This window comes from Leuciscus leuciscus, assembly GCF_965113295.1.
Source record: "Leuciscus leuciscus genome assembly, chromosome: 1".
Taxonomy (NCBI): Eukaryota; Metazoa; Chordata; class Actinopteri; order Cypriniformes; family Leuciscidae; genus Leuciscus; species Leuciscus leuciscus.
The window spans coordinates 76,601,463-76,618,221 of NC_138725.1; the positions used below are offsets into that span (position 1 = coordinate 76,601,463).

Here is a 16,759-nt window from a genome sequence, read left to right on the forward strand (position 1 = left end):
AAAAAAATTCTGTATTTTTGATCAAATAAATGCAGGCTTGATGAGCAGAAGAAATTTCTTTCAAAAACATTAAAAATAGTAATGTTTCCAAACTTTTGGCCTGTACATTTTATGGCATAGTAATGATATTTATTTACAGGTTTATTCAAAATAGCAAAGTTCACATTAAATCTTTATTGTAAATCGTGCTATAAAAGATAATGGGGACTTGACTTGAATGCTATGTAATACTCTTGGTATTTGTGTTTAGGCTGTAATGTGTGTGTGTGTGTGTATATAGGCCTATATATATATATATATATATATATATATATATATATGCTAAATCATGAACACAATGACGGGGTGAAATGGGCTGTGATGCATGGGGCGCCAGGTAAAATCTTGCCTAGGGCAGCAAATTGGTCAGGGCCGGCCCTGCGCACACACACACACACACACACACACACACACACACACACACACACACGCGGAGAGAGTCTGTGATCTCGAGTAAAGCTGGGAGTTTTGCTGAAACCAGATCTGTGTTACAGAGCAAGACTAGAGCAATCAACAGCAGAGATGAGGATTAGACAGCGTCCTAACACACACACACACACACACACACACACACACACACAGAAACTCTCTCTCTCTCTCTCTCTCTCTCTCACACACACACACACTCTCTCTCTCTCTCTCTCGCTCGCTCACACACGTCAAGTCACCTTTATTTATAGCGTTTTTTACAATACAGATTGTTTCAAAGCAGCTTTGCAGTGATGGCATATAAATTGGAATTGAAATAATACAACAAAGTTTGTTTCTAGAAGAATATTGCGTCATCCTCCACCTTAAGAACGGCAGATCAATAATATTGTTGAATATTAAATGTCCCCAACTAAGCAAGTCACTGGTTAACGATTAGCATACAGGTATTACCATAGACAGTATAAGAAATGGACAGAGCCATCTCATTGGAACTCAATTGAGGCAAGTGAAGCCCATTTTTAGCGATTTTTTTAGGACTTCCGTTCCTGACGCGCAGACTCAAACCGAGCTTGACGACGTAGATGTGACGTGAGCAACCCGTCTGTCTTCTAGTAGTGGCTGTGGCATGAGAAATCTGAATCATTCCCTTCCGAAACTTGCAGAGACGGAGAGTGTGAGTAGGAGGTGTCCATGAGCTAGGAGCAGGAGAAACTTTTGCTAGGTATTCTGATTAATTATTTTGTCATTTTGCCTCCACGTCCCCCCGATTGCGTGTGAGCTTCTCCTCCTGTCCATACGGTAATCTCTCTACTGTGCGACAGAGAGTCGTGTGGTTATGACGCAATCGTTAGCCTACTTTTACAAAAACTGTTTTTACGGGGCCATAACATAAGCTACAAGGTAATGGAGCATTTTATACATTGTCGTGTTTCTTTAGAAATAAATAATGGACAAATGGAGTCTTTAAACGCCTCAGATGTAAAGTTATTCGCTGTCAAAGTGACGCCAAAATGAATGGGAGTCAATGGGATGCTAACAGCAGGTGAAGTTCTGCTACAAGATGGTGGCACGCGGCCGGCTTCAACTTCCGGTCGACTTCCTTCCCGTTTGGGTATTACAGGTCAGAAGTCCGATTGGATCAGAACATTCACAATATTTATCCAGTTCCATCTCGCCGATATGGAGACGAGTTTGTTGAGGATCAGTGCCGATGGCTGTCGTGTCGATGAGGCCTTCACAGGGCTGATGAGACTGACACTTAGGGAATGTGTTGTGGCCCTGTGCAGGCGCAGGTCCACCATCTGATCTGGATACGGCCCGGATCCGGCTGACTACAGTAAACCTCGGAATAAACAAAGACTAACATTACCGTAGATGCCATTCTTCTTATGATGTAACGAGTACATCAGGTGTTATGCACACACACACACACACACACACACACACACACACACACACACACACACACACACACACACACACACACACACACACACGTCAAATCACCTTCATTTATAATCAACAGCAGAGATGAGGATTCAACTATATCTGGATCAGCGTCCTGACACACACACACTCTCTCTCTCTCTCACTCTCACACTCACACATAAACACACACATTTTCTCTCTCTCTCTCTCTCTCTCTCTCTCTCTCTCACGTCAAGTCAAGTCAAGTCACCTTTATTTATATAGCGCTTTTTACAATACAGATTGTTTCAAAGCAGCTTTACAGTGATACCATGAAAATAATACAACAAAGTTTGTTTCTAGAAGAATATTGCGTCATCGTTAAACCTTAAAAATGGCAGATCAATAATATTGGATCTGGATACGGCCCGGATCCGGCTGACTTCAGTAAACCTCGGGATAAACAAAGACTAACATTACCATTCTTCTTATGATATAACGAGTACATCAGGTGTTATGTACTCAAACACACACACACACACACACACACACACACACACACACACACACACACACACACACACACACGCGTTTTATTGCGGTGAACAGTTTTCTGAAGTGATCACCAGGCTGAAATGCTCCTCAAACACACTCGTGTCTCGTCTACAGTGTTTCCTCATCAGAACGTAGAGCTGCAGTTTCACACACACTCTGTAATATAACATGCTCAAGTCCTCCAGCACGCGAGATCATTAAACACTCATTACAGTGGAGTTAGTGTGTAAGTGGAGCTGGTCCTGTTCATGTCTTATAGCACCTCATTACACACACACACACTCTTATATTAGGGAAGTGAACTGGCTTTTAAACTCATCTTGAAAGGATTTACTTTTAAAAAAGGTTCAATAATAATAAATGTTTTTATATAATAAATGTTTTTAATAAATAAAACTTTTAAACAAGAAAATTAAAGTCCAACGATTTTTTTAAATGTGATATTTATTCATAAGCCCTCTATAAAAAAATTGTAATACTAAACCACGTTTACAATTGATACTCATAAAGTATTATTTTTTTTTTGTAAAATGTTTACCCCAAAATCAAACCTTACTTTACACATGTACAATCTTTACAACATTTCAAAGCAAAGAAAAAACAAACAAACAATGGAAACAGATATAAAGATATACATAATTTTCATTTAACAAAGTTAGAGCATCTCATGTATCAGAGATTCTCGGACGAGCGGAATATTAAGTACATGCCTTTTGGCATTTAAAGAAAGCTGCTTTATTAGGACAGACGTTCCTGCGTCCTCCTCATCACTTCCTGTTACCCATCAGCCTTTGCAAAAAAAAGCTTAGAAATGCTGAGTGCCGTTCGAATATTTCGCCGAAGTAGTATTGCACCTTTGCCATGAACAAGTGACCTGCTCTTGTAACATATCAGACGTGCTGACCTGAATATCCTTGTTGACCTTTGACCTTCACTAATGAAGTTTCTCCCCTGGTTTAAGAGGAGATTGTGTCCAACAGCAACTCTGAATCTGTGTGACTTACAGACAGGTCCTCAGATAATAAGCATGCTTGACGTATGCGAAGTACATTCACAACTCTATCCAGTGCCCTCTTGTGTCAAAACAGTCAAACATAAAGGCCGAGTACAAAAAGGCACACATACTTGCGCACACACACACACAACCTTGTTATATCAACCTTGCTCTGATTACAAGAGTTTTTTTTAAATAGTCAAATTCTAATACATATCAGTCATATAAGATGTCAAACTATTAATAGGGAGCAAGTCAAGCACAGGCTGGATTCCAGCGTAGTTCCTACTAAATACGGTGAAGTGTATACTACATACTTTTGCTTGTTTAAAGGTAGGGTAGGCAATTTTGGAGCGGCTAGCGTTAGCAAGTTAGCTTTGAAAGCATGAGATCCCACCCTCCCTTCTGAGCATCTTCAAAACTGTAACATCACAGGTTTCCAAATCTCTTCTAAACTACAGTAGTTATGGCGTGAACGCAGCATAAACTCGTTGTTTTGGTACAGGAGGAACTATGAAACTGTTTAGTTTTTGTCTCTCAGTGACTGACGTCTGTCTACAACTCTGCTTAGCATTAAACACGCTGATGACGTGTGATTTCTGCGCGGAGGTATGAAAATAAATATGGTAACGGGCAGGAAGGACATCCTATCATTGCGTTCGGACCGAGTGTATTGATTGGACGAACATTTTATGGTCCTACGCCTTCCACAGACGATATATATCCATATAAATACATTTAGGCCACTTAATTTAATGATTGCTATCAGGATGTGAAGAGACTTTCAACCAAGCGGCAACTTTCTTGTCTCTCTCTGTCTTGAATGCAACACGGAAGTGACTTAAGCTGCAGTTCATCGACTGGCCACTAGAGACAGGCTGCAAAAGAGACTCAATCCCATAGACCCCCATGTTAAAATGCCCAACTTTACAGCAGAAAAAAACATGTTTACAGTCTGGTGCAAAAATTTGTTTTGGTCTATAAAGCAAATTTTGCCCTTCATGACGACTGTGAGGGGGGTGAATTTTTTTTATAACTCATCCGTTTAAATTATATTAAGCCTTAAAGTTCTGCATAATTAAGGGCGTGGCCACTTGAGTGACAGCTGGATTGCCGCTGCTTCTGGATTGCCGCTGCTGTCTGTTAGCGTCACGTCACCTCAGCTAATCCGCCTCGCTGCACATTTTCGGTTATCTAAGGTGGCGACGACCGGCTCCGCCCACTTTGGCCTTCAAAAATGCTCTTCAGAAACATACGGGTGACGTCACAGACACTACGTCCATTTTTTTCAACCTAATTTTCTTTCAACCAGCATAACGAAAAAGGTTTCTGGAACAAATCGCCTACCCTGCCTTTAATGCAGCAAGTTATCATCTTGATAATAAAAATCCAATGTTGTGTGCCATTTTCATTTGGCTTTCTGATCAAATGATGAGCTGAGAAAGAGAGAGAGTCATTCTTCTGGTTCAGACATCACCGGAAATAAAAGTTGAGCGCTTTGCATTGTGGGATACATCTGTGGTATACTGCGCATTTTGGCAAATGTGGTACTGTAGGTCATCCAGGTATTCTATACATACTGAAAATTAGGGATGCACGATATATCGGCCACCATATCGGTATCGGACGATATATGGTAATTTTAATGTTATCGTTATCGGCCCGATAAGAAAATTTGGCCGATATATTAAAGCAGATAAATAATGTATTATTTCCTTCAGCTGAGACACTTCAGATTGCTTGAAATATGATTGAAATCACTTCAAAAAAGGAAAATACAGTTAAGTGCAACATCTCCAGCGCTTGTCTGTCTTATCGGCTACATAAAATTAAATTGAGAACTTTATAATAGTGTGTTTGGGACGTGGCTTTTGATGGTGAGATTTTTGTTTTTGTAATCAGGCTAAAATTTATATAAAAATTTGGATTTAGATTTATCAGCCAATATATCAGTTTTCGGCTTTCAAATATAAAGAATTATCGGTTATCGGTATCGGCCAAAATGTCATATTGGTGCATCCCTAGTGAAAATATGCATTCTGTGCACAGTATACACACTTCAGCAGTACGAGCTATTCTAAACATAGCCACATATACGCTCTCCTTCAAGGCTCTCTGCTGTGAACAAACGACAAGGCCAAACGTGACCGTGGGGACTTTCTGCTAGTTCATTTGTAAATCTAAGCGGATGGGGTAAACGGTCAGGAAACGAGGGGTCAGTGAACGGCGTCACTTCCCCTGCAGGGCCGGGGCAGTTGTTAATGGGGTGGCAAGAGGTGAAGGACTGACTGTAACACATTTAGTGCCACGCTTTTGGGTCAAATAGATCCCAGCAAATAAGACATTTTCATCATGATCCATTGGTTTTGTAATGAAACAGTAACACTGCTAATAAATAAACACTAATGATCAAAACTTTAAAAAAAACAATACATACATAATACTTGAACAATACAGTGAAGATTGCATAATCAGAAATTACCATATTTGGCACAAAAGAAGAACGCTGTGATTGTGTATGCCTTTCAAAACAGTGGATGCTCCTTCATGCATGAATGCGATTGTCCCTCACAGTGAAGAATGAGCGCATGGAGGACAGTCTGACCGGACAACAACGTCTCTATGAGCTCCGACAATCCCTCGCTTTTAGTGCCCTGACCCGGGGATACTAAGATAAAGAATCAGGTGGATTTCACCGTTAGCACTAGCAGAAATGGGAGCTAAATAAAATAAAAATGAGCAAAGAAATATGTAAATACAGTGCAGGATGCATTTGAAAACAAAAGAAATGCATCAGATACAGTAATAACACATGTCGGAATTGTTTTTCAGGTTCTTCTGGTATTATATACCAGTGTTTTAGGTGAATCTCACAAATTCGATCAGGATCAAACAAATCGTTGTGTCCAGGCAGACCTTCTGATTTTCATTAAAGTATTATAGTTATGGGAATAACAATCTTCCCACATTACAGCAATGAGAGTTTTAGGGGGGAAAATGTGCTTAATGTCACTATGCATCAGTTTAAATGGTCCTAAAATCAGGCTTTGTGTTCATTATGCAAATCACATTTCTTTACGATTTTGAAGTGAAATATGGCCTGGAAGTTTCTTTATGAGATTCACCCTTTTTTACTCTCCTTATTTGTAGACTCAAAAACTGATTAAACTCAATCACTCATGTCAAATGACTACTTGTAATACAATTTTAAAGTGTCAATACTTGTTTCCCTTTGTTTTAGCATTAAAGTGTTGAGTCTCTGCAAACATAAGCAACAACAAATCAGAGTAAGACATTAGAGGAACAAATGCCCAAAGTGCAGCCGATAAAAGGATGGCGTCCCATCATGTGACCCCCTCCTCTCTCTCTGAAAGAGAAAACGGGACCGGGACGGTTCCTCTCTCACTGTATCAGCAGGCCGTGTGCAGTGCAATGCATACAACATCAGTTCACCCTCTCACAACCACTATATCTTCCACTTATACAAAAATAAATCAATCAAAACATGGCAAGATAAGCCTCTGTACATTACACTTATATAAAATAGCTTTGAATATTTACATATAGACAACAACAAAAACACACACACACACACACACACACGCACGCACGCACGCACGCACGCACAAAAAACACAAGCAACCTGTCCTGTACAATATACACCTGAATAAAAAGACATGTTAAGAGGTACTGAAGTGTATGGCTTGATAGGAGATAATTCCCTATTTTATATATATATATATATATATATATATATATATATATATATATATATTTATACATACATATATATATACACATAAATGAAATTAATATATTTATACTTAAATGTACTTAAATATCCCTGGAATCATGAAAGTGACGTGCGGAGAGCGCCCAACACAACGCCACGGCCTACAACTCAAGGCTCAAGTCTTCATAGTCGTCCGCCATGTTCTCCAAACCAAGAGTTTTGCTTTGGTGATCTAAGATCAGATAAACGAACGGTTCATGGAAAATCAGATCCACAATATGTCCATTAGATAACCTCCTAGAAGAGAATTAGGACCATGGATAAACCGCATCTACTCTGAAGGGTCGTTTAGATATCTTCCCAGAGTTTATGGGTGTGTACTTCCAGGTCCTCCGTCAGAGCGTCCAGTGCAGCCCAGCTTCTTATTTCCAATACATCTCTGACTTTGGACCAAAGAAACTCAGTAGTATCCCGAAGTCCAGTGCTAACAGAGTAGGGACATGCCGTTTGCAGTGAGCAGTTGTCCACTGGTGGGGTCGTAGGTGCCGGCCAGGTAGTACAGGTCGTGAAAGCTCCCATCAGCCCTCCTGTTGCGGGTCAATCGCTCGTACTCCTCACGTGTGACCACCTGGCACTTATGAGAGATTGTCTGGACGTCGTTGTCATCCTCATGACAGGACTGGTACAAGGCATGCTAGGGAAAAGGAAAAATGAATAATTTTCTTCAACAACAACTCTCAATGCCTGCTAGCATACTAGGGCTGCCCCCTATAGTCGATTAAACGTTAGTCGACCTGGATTTTATTAGTTCGTTAGTTGCAGAAAAAAAAGGGAGTTGCGATGTTACGCGGAAAGATTGAGTCCTTGAGGGAATTACAGTTTGTCAGGCAGGAAATCAAAACGTCCAAATCATCCATCGACCTCAAATATGGCTTATCTTTGAAACATGTTAGTAGTAGCAACTTTACCTGGCCACTCGCTCTAATGTTACTCTAGATAAATGTGCGCTTTTATTAGTCACATATCCAGGTGTTTTCGCGGAGTGAGGAAGCTAAAGGATTAGCACGATATAGAGGCGCCAGCGTGATCACTTGCATTTTTGGTTATTAGATAAGAGTAATATATCATTTGAAACTTTAAAAGGTCTACTTTTATGTGTGTAGACTCACAATAACAACAAAAACAAACAGGAATCGCTTTCTACCGTCTCAGTCTCCGTGAACTGGAGTGCATCACAAAACTGAACCAAAACACAGCGTATGCTTGCCTCACACTCATTAGAAATATATCTATAGAAAGCTTGAAATGTATACTTTTAAATGAACCAATTCAAATAAAAAACGAATACTCTTTATGTAATCCGTATGAAAAGTGCACTTCTCTCTAAAGGCACGTCCACTATCATTGTCAGCTTCATCTTTGCAGCCGACACTGACTCAGAAAACACAAGTTTATTAATAAATAAAAATGTCTCTTTACTATTTTTTCAGACACATTCCTAATCATTACTTTCCAGGTGGTTTGTGGCAAGCTTTATGTGTGGAATAGGCTATATATTACGCCTATATATATATTTATTAAAAGCTCATTATAGTTTAGTATTCCCCCAATATATAAAATAAATTAATATAAACGCGCGATTACTCGACTAATGGCTTAAATGAACGACTACTAGTCGACTAGAAATATCTTCAGTCGGGGGCAGCCCTAAATACCAGTGTTTCAGTACTCACTGGTAACACTTAGTTCAGATATTTATAGCATAAGTCCATCATGACTGAAAGGCTTCCAGATATCTGGATACTTACTTTGCCATCACGATGTCTCTTGCCCAGCTTGGTCTCTTCAGGGTGATAGAACCACTTGACCTTCACGACCATGCTGTTCTGCCACGACTCCCAGAAACTCTCGATGCAGCCGATCAACGGCAGATGAGGCTGGCCGGTGGAAAGAAACACAGCGCAGTCTCCGACCCGAACCACGTCCTTGCCACGCACTATGGCCTTGTAGAAAAGCTTCCGTGCCTTTCCCTTACGTCCACGCCGCTAATGTAATAAAGAGAGCTTCAGAGTTTTACATATGTTTGGAAATGACAATTATTTTGTTTGCTTAACCCTCATCCTTCCCTCAAAATGACCTGAAGCCCTAAAATTATACTTCTTTTTTTTCTTTCCGAAAGTTTATTTTATTTCATTTTGATATTTTTTCTATTTTTTAATACACTTTTTTTTACCTTTAAAATTCTAGATTTGATCAATAATAAATAATTCAAAATAACTCACAAATTCATGCATAATCCTTTTAATTCAGCTCAAAATATCGTATACATTACTGTCTTTGCCGACCTCTTGTGGGAAAAATAATAATATAACATGATATTTCATGACTCTAGCCACTAGATGGCCTTATAGCTCTATAAGGAGCAAATGAGCTGTTTCCGCTGGGTACTAAAGTAATTTTTCTTCAGTATGCATTCTGATACATATGTAGACATTATAAAATGATTTTTACAAAATGATTTTCAGGTCAAAATGACCCAAGGGAAGGATGAGGGTGAAGTTTACAGGAATGAGATGGCAAAAATAATGATTGTTTTCCAACCAGGAAATCTGCTATTGTTTGCAGTATAGTTAACCACCCACTGGTTAGAAACTCACACCATTGGTTGAGCCTAGACCATATTGGCATTTTAACTATAATGGTAAGTATCAAACCACAAGCCTCTATATTTGGACTCAAAAAAAAAATGGTACCAGTGCATGCCTAGTTGAGCCGGAAATTGACATGACAGAATTACTTAGAGCAATGTTTTGAAAGCCCCTCAGAGTTAGTGTTTACACCAATGGTGCCCAACCCTGTTCCTGCCGATCGACTGTCCTGCACAGTTTATCTCCAACCCTAATCAAACACACCAGAAGCAACCAATTAACGTCTTCAGGATCGCTTGAAAATTAAAGGCAGGTGTATTTGATTAGGGTTGGAGATGAACTGTGCAGGACAGTCGATCGACAGGAGCAGGGTTGGGTACCCCTGGTTTACACCCTTTAGGACAGGGGTGCCACTGCCCTGCAGAGTTCAGCTCCAATCCTAATTAAACACACCTTAATCTGCTAGTCAAGGTCTTCAGGATTACTGGAAACTTCCAAGCAGGTGTTTTAGAGCTGGTTGGAGCTAAACTCTGCAGGACAGTGGCCCTCCAGGACCGGAGTTTGACACATGTGCTTTAGGATATAAATCTGCAAATGTTGTTGACTATGCACATTAAAGGAACAAGCCGACTTTTGGGACTTTAGCTTATTCACCGTATCCCCCAGAGTTACCCTTTTCATCTCTGTGCGTGCCGTAACTTTGTCTGACGCACCTACCGCTAGCCTAGCTTGGCACAAAGACTGGAGGTAAACGTCTCCAGCTAGCAAACTAAAGAGAATATAGTTCCCAGTATGTATATACGGTTAGAAGATGGCTGTGTCTCATGTGACCTTGTTATTTGTACATGCTGTGACTTTACAAATCACAACATGTAAATAGGAAAATGTTGGCGTTATTTTGTCACTGATTGGGAGCAGTATGCTAGCTGGAGCCGTTTACCTCTAGTCTTTGTGCTAAGCTAGGCTAGCGGTGGGTGCGTCAGACAGAGTTACGGCACGCACTGAGATTAAAAGGGTATGTATGGACTTCTCTAACTCTGGGGGATACGGTGAATCAGCTAAAGTCCCAAAAAGTCGGCGTGTTCCTTTCACCTGGAGTAGGTTAACAAAGCAGGGATAGAAGCTGTTATCTTTTCAACAAGGACTCACTTGTGTGGGGTTTCCTGACCACCTCCACAACTGTCTAGATGGCAGGAGTGGTGACACTCTGGGCTTGGTCTGGTCTGCTAGAAGCCGTTGCCTCTTAACCAGATCTTTGGAGGATTTCGAGTGTGAACTGGGACAGTCTTTCCTCTTCGGTGGCTTGCCGCTAGCACTGTGGTTGCTATGCCCTTCTTTGGCAGTGGACACAGCCACAGCTTTGGCCACAAAGGAGTGTCGTACGGGTCCCACGGGGGTTTCAGGCGTCTGGAGCAATGAATGATGGGGGGTCAGGCAACTCTGGAGGAGCAACGTTGAGGTTTCCTCATCCTCCGAGCTGTAAGAAGAGTCGTTTTCAGAAGAGCACAAACTGGAGCTCGAAAGAGAGCCTGAGCTGGAGGAGCTGGAGGAACCTGAGGAAGACGAGGAGACTGAGATGCGTGAGAGAAATTGACCAGCTGTTCTCAAACCTCCAGAAGCAGAAGCAAGTCCTGCCCTCGTCTTCACATCTTCCTCTTCCTCGTCCATGTCCGAGTAAGAGCTTTGGCAGTCTCTGTGGCAGCCAATGTTCAAGTCTCCATACTCAATGGGTATTGATGGCGAGGGCTTCCTCTGGACTGATGTCCCTTTCAGCAGGAGCTCTGCTCTTGATCCGTCACCTTTCCTATTGTCTTTGACCAGCAGAACTGGGTGTGAATACGCCTCTGCCCTGGGAAGACCACCTACACCATTGGAGCCAAATCCTGAGGCTCCCAGCAACAGGAGAGCCTTACCGTTCTTGGTCTTTGGAGATGTTACCCCCTCATGGTCCAATTTGACTAGAAACTCTGCTTTCTTGCCCCGAGGTGGTGCTGGCTCCTCAATCCTCTTCTTTTGACCATAAGAGGTGTTCTTGCCCTCTAGTGAAATCCCGGATATCTGACTACCAAAGGATGAATAACCGTTAGCTATGCTGCTGAAGGAGTCTACCTCAAAAGAGCTACTGCTAAAGAGGCCTTTGGTTGGGGTCATCATGGATAATGAAGGTCGGGAGGATGTTTCCATCACCCTGCCTTTCAAGGCCTTCTTCGAAGAGGAGCCGTTGAGCTGGAAAATGTTAACAGGGATTCTCTTCCTGGGTGCTGCCATTGATGGCCATGTAATAGCAGATGTTGAGCTCTTGGCTACACTGTCTGAGAGAGACTTCTTTAGCCCTGAACCTTTAGGCCTCCCTGTAAAGAAATAAACGTTTACAGTAAACCCTAGGTTGATCAACATTCACAGAGTCTTAAGGCCCGCTCACACCAAGAACGATAACTATATTCACGTCCACACCAACGAATGATAACATGGTACACAATATCCTTAAAAGACGGGAGGAGTTGGGAGAATTCGTCTCTCTGATTAGAGAGTTGGTGTCTTTAGAAGACAAATGTTATTCATACTTTCGAATGAATCAATATCGTCTTTTACCAGCAGATGTCCTCAGCATACTACGTTACGAGTTCATATAAACAGATTAGATCGATTACACTAGACTAGCTAGATTCACTTACAATGAATTTAGCTGACGAAGTCAATAGTGGAATAAAAACAACGCTAGCCTGCATAATGAATCCATACATCCATTTTTTTAAACGTATCATTGAAAAGGGGGTTTGACTTGTCAAACAGTGGTGGATCTTTGGCGATTAACTTCTCCACAATGTCGTCTGCCATTTTAAATGCGCGTGGATTCTGATTGGCTGTCAGTATTTTATCATTCGACAGCTGGAAAAAAATTTGTTCTGAAAGTGATCCCAAACGATATCGTTCCTCATATCTTTATCGTTATAGCTGTGGCGTGAACTCTGCTATTCTTTAATATGGAGAACGATTTTTAGAACCATATACTTTATCGTCATCTTTATCGTTATCATCCTTGGTGTGAACGGGTCTTTAGACAGCATTCTAAGGGCATTATAGGCACATTTGGAAAGCCGTCTAGATAGGCAGATCACAAGGGTTTAAGGCAAAGCGATAGAGTGAAATATGTTCTCTGTTGGTTTATTGTAGAGAGAACAGGCCGAGAGTCATACCTGGTCTTCTGACTGGCTTATCCTGAGCTTTGAATCTGTCTGTTCTTGCCATCCTGCTTCCTTGCATGGAGATATTTTTGCCAAGCTGTCTCTCAGGGACAAGCACAGGACTCGACTCAGTGCCTGAAAGAGCAAAGGAGGTGTCATTTTATTTTTGAAGCTTGTTACAATGCCATGTTAAATATATGTGAATTCAACGATAACAGCTCTGTTTCAAATCCTAGTTTCGGAGCTAGACAGCCTTTTAAGGCACCACAGGTGAAAGTAGGCTTCTAAGATACCACATTTTGGCCAAAACCTAAGGCAACATGTATTTATTAATGCCACACTCTTTTGGAATCAAATGTGAGTTTTATTCATATCTCCTGTGCAATTTATATGAGAAGTGATATTTTTGTGACTGGCCGTTAACAAGGTCGCTGACCAAATTGTTTTTAATCAATTACTTGTTCATTTTTTTCTACTTGGAGGTGGTTTGGTGCTGTTCAACTGGTGACAGAATGGTTGGGAGGAGCATGAAGAATCGTTTTCACACGTGAATCGGCACCTCTGAGTCCAGACATTAAATTCATTGAAAGTCTTTGGGATGTGCTGGAGGAGACTTTACACAGTGCTGGACTCTTGCATTGTCAATAGAAGATACTGACCAAAATGTATGCACCTCTTGATGGAAATAACATAAAAAATGATTCTTCATGCTCCTTCCAACCATTCTTTCACAATTTAATCCTGATGAATCATGACATTGTCCTCCTGGAATATGGCCTTGATGTGTCTTCCTACATTGTTGTTTAAGAAATGAAAAGCTACACACTCCATCAATTAGGCTTAGAAGAACTGTTGCCAAACATATAACATGCTAGAAACATAATAATCACTGCAAATGTGTTCTGTGTAGACAGAGCTAGCTCACTAGGTTTTAGAAAAGGTTTTTAAAACAGAGCAAATGACCGATTAGTGGGACCTACATTGGATTTGATATCCGGGAGGAAGAAAGCGAATATTAGAGAGAGAGATCCACCCTCTGTCTCCATCATCAAACTCCACCATAACCCCACCGGGTTTACCTTCATCACCACCTAGAAGACCAGCAGAACCAGTTAATGTACTTGAATCACTTTACAGTAGTTCTTGAACCTTTGTTTGAATGATTCAAACAAACACTCACATATATAAATTTGAAATTATTATAAGGACAGGGTAAAATAGTATCTGTGTCTCACCCCTTCGCACATATCCCGGGTAAAGACAACGCGAGCGCTCACTCCAGTAAGCACACACTCTAGTCCCTTCTGTTAGCACAGTCTCGGTGTCAGGGCGTACGTCCAGTACCTAACACACACACACACAGGAACAAACTTCTGTCAGGCAATGCCAGTGAAAGTGGTTTTGGACTCCCAAGATGATAAATGACACACACACACACACACACACACAGAGAAGTCAATCAGTGAGCCCTTATGAAAGCGGCACTTATCTCATGCCAGTGTGTTCGGGCTGAAAGCCACGGAAGCGGAGGTGCGGTAAACACTAAACTTGCTGAGTAATAATGAGGAGTGTGTGAATGGTGCGACTGTGATTGCAGGTTTGCAGCGTTTCTCTGTCTAACGGAGCGCCCAGATCCCTCCATTCAGCTCAAACCCCCTTTCAGGTTTCTTTAATTTACTGTTGCCATGGTAACAGGCTCTGTGTCTGACTGATGGGATGTGAAGCTGGAAGGGTGTGTGTGTGTGTGTGTGTGTGTGTAAGATTGGTGTCAAAGGTACATGGAGGATTGAAGTTCAGTGTAATTAGAGACAGCTGCTGTAGACCGTTTACACAATGAAACAGCTGGATTACACAAGTGTGTGTGTGTGTGTATAGAGTAGCAAATAGAAATATGAACAATTTATAAGGAAGCGGTAACAATAGGAAATGTTTGAGTGGAGTTGATACAGTACACTACTGATGAAGAGTTCAATGTTGAGTAAAATGGCTGATTAATTAACCAACACTTTCAGTTTTATTAATTTTTTTATTTTTGTGCAAATAAAAAAATTTGCCATTTTTTTGTTTCTCTAATTTTCTAACAAACTTTATTCAGGGTTCATACAGACACTGTTAAATGAAATTCCAGGCCTATTAAAGCACTACTTTTGTGGTTTTCAAGGCCTACAATCAGAGATCGCACTTATAAAAAAACATCTTTATTTTTAAGTTTTTTTTTTTTTTTACTCATATTACAGATATAAGGCATCCAAAATGCAACTTATTATATTACTTATAATTAATATATATTAAATACAGTATATATATATATATATCATGCATGATTACTAAAGGATGTTGAGCATAAATTCATTAAGTGACAATACTATATTGTGCATTTTATCATGGCAGAAAGACTGTATTGACTAATCAGGTTTCAGGACAGTAACTATCCATTTTATCGTAGTATATTTAAAAAAAAAAACGGGTCAACCCCTATCTAGTCTATCTAGTAAGTAGACGTGTACTAAATCAATGTTTTGTGTCAGTGCCACTGATCCTTGTGCAAGATGTTATTAGAAATGTGGAAAACAAGCGAGTCAACACCACTGATCTCTACCAACACAAACACACGAGCCAGAAGGAAAGAGGTTACAAGCTAAACTGAACAGACGCCAGGAATGCACTGCGGTTCACACTATATAATTACACTCCATTGGCTGAGATTAGCTACAATGTTGTTATAACCTGTGAAACTAACATTGAGGGAGAACAGCCAATGCATTCAGAAACATCTAGATGAAGCAAAGCTGAATGGGACAGAACCCAGTTTCTGAAACATGTTTTTAACACTCAGTCTTATCGCCAATCATCCATAAAGTGGGCTATGACTGTTTTCAAGCAGGTTTCCCATCTAAGTGATGACAGAATTTTAATTTTTGAGGGACTATAACTCTCAGTGCCAGATTTACTGACAGCTTGGGTCAGTGCAAACCCTCTTTTGACGTAAAAAAAATTCTGTGACGATTTACTAAAGACTGAAAAAGCGTGAAGACAAGTTTTTTTTGCAGCTGACCTTATTGCATATGCATTTGTAGGAGTTTCCCTTTCAGACGCAAAATTTATGGGAGGAGAGTATTTAAATGAATCAAGCAAGGTTTGCGCTCGTCAATTTACAGGTGTTTGCGACTTTGCGCCATTTACCGCCTAAAAAAGCACGTCTTAAACCAGACGCTAAATGGTAGATTGTGTTGGTCATTATGGAAATTATTTTTTTATTTGAGTGTAATTCAGTGGATCACGAGGAGAACTTTACACTCACAACGGCACTTTTTTTAAAATTAGGTTCTCACGCTAATTTGCCCTGTATAGTAAATCAGGCTCATAAAGGGGTGGTTGATTATGATTTCACTTTTTTAACTTTAGTTAGTGTGTAATGTCGCTGTTTGAGCATAAACAACATCTGCAAAGTTACAACGCTCAAAGTTCAAAGCAAAGGGAGATATTTGCTTTTAGAGAAATCACTTTTTAAGGACTACAACAAACGGCTGGAAGAGACTACACCACATTCCTCCCGGGTTAGTGACATCACTAACCCTATAATTTACATAAACCCCGCCCCCTGAACACGATTTATAGATTATCAAGACAGAATATGCTAATCAATGGCTAGAAGATAACTACACATAAGCTTCATAAATTCATCAACTAACCATTCAGAAATGTTGTCACTTCTTCTTGAGTCTCTCCATCATTGTCTGAATCCGATTTGAACATAAAAGGCTAA

General features: G+C 40.5%; 2 protein-coding genes across 3 annotated transcripts in view; both read right to left on the bottom strand.

Annotated features, from left to right (window-relative positions):
• The window catches only part of fscn2a (fascin actin-bundling protein 2a, retinal), a 71,081-nt gene extending 68,952 nt beyond the window's left edge, over positions 1-2,129 (bottom strand). Inside the window, exon 1 of the mRNA XM_082185987.1 lies at positions 2,090-2,129. The gene's annotated coding sequence lies outside the window, so the exon portion shown is untranslated. The remainder of the gene's footprint in view (positions 1-2,089) is intronic.
• Positions 2,130-5,823: 3,694 nt separating this feature from the next.
• Positions 5,824-16,759, bottom strand: part of bahcc1a (BAH domain and coiled-coil containing 1a) — a 123,489-nt gene continuing 112,553 nt past the window's right edge. For both annotated transcript variants that reach the window (XM_082184553.1, XM_082184554.1), the window contains 6 exons: positions 14,229-14,337; positions 13,974-14,084; positions 13,006-13,128; positions 10,958-12,159; positions 8,969-9,205; positions 5,824-7,854 (listed from right to left, as the gene is read on the bottom strand). In XM_082184553.1, coding sequence (XP_082040679.1) covers positions 7,645-7,854; positions 8,969-9,205; positions 10,958-12,159; positions 13,006-13,128; positions 13,974-14,084; positions 14,229-14,337 — 1,992 coding nt within the window. In that variant the 3' untranslated portion in view covers positions 5,824-7,644. The remainder of the gene's footprint in view (positions 7,855-8,968; positions 9,206-10,957; positions 12,160-13,005; positions 13,129-13,973; positions 14,085-14,228; positions 14,338-16,759) is intronic.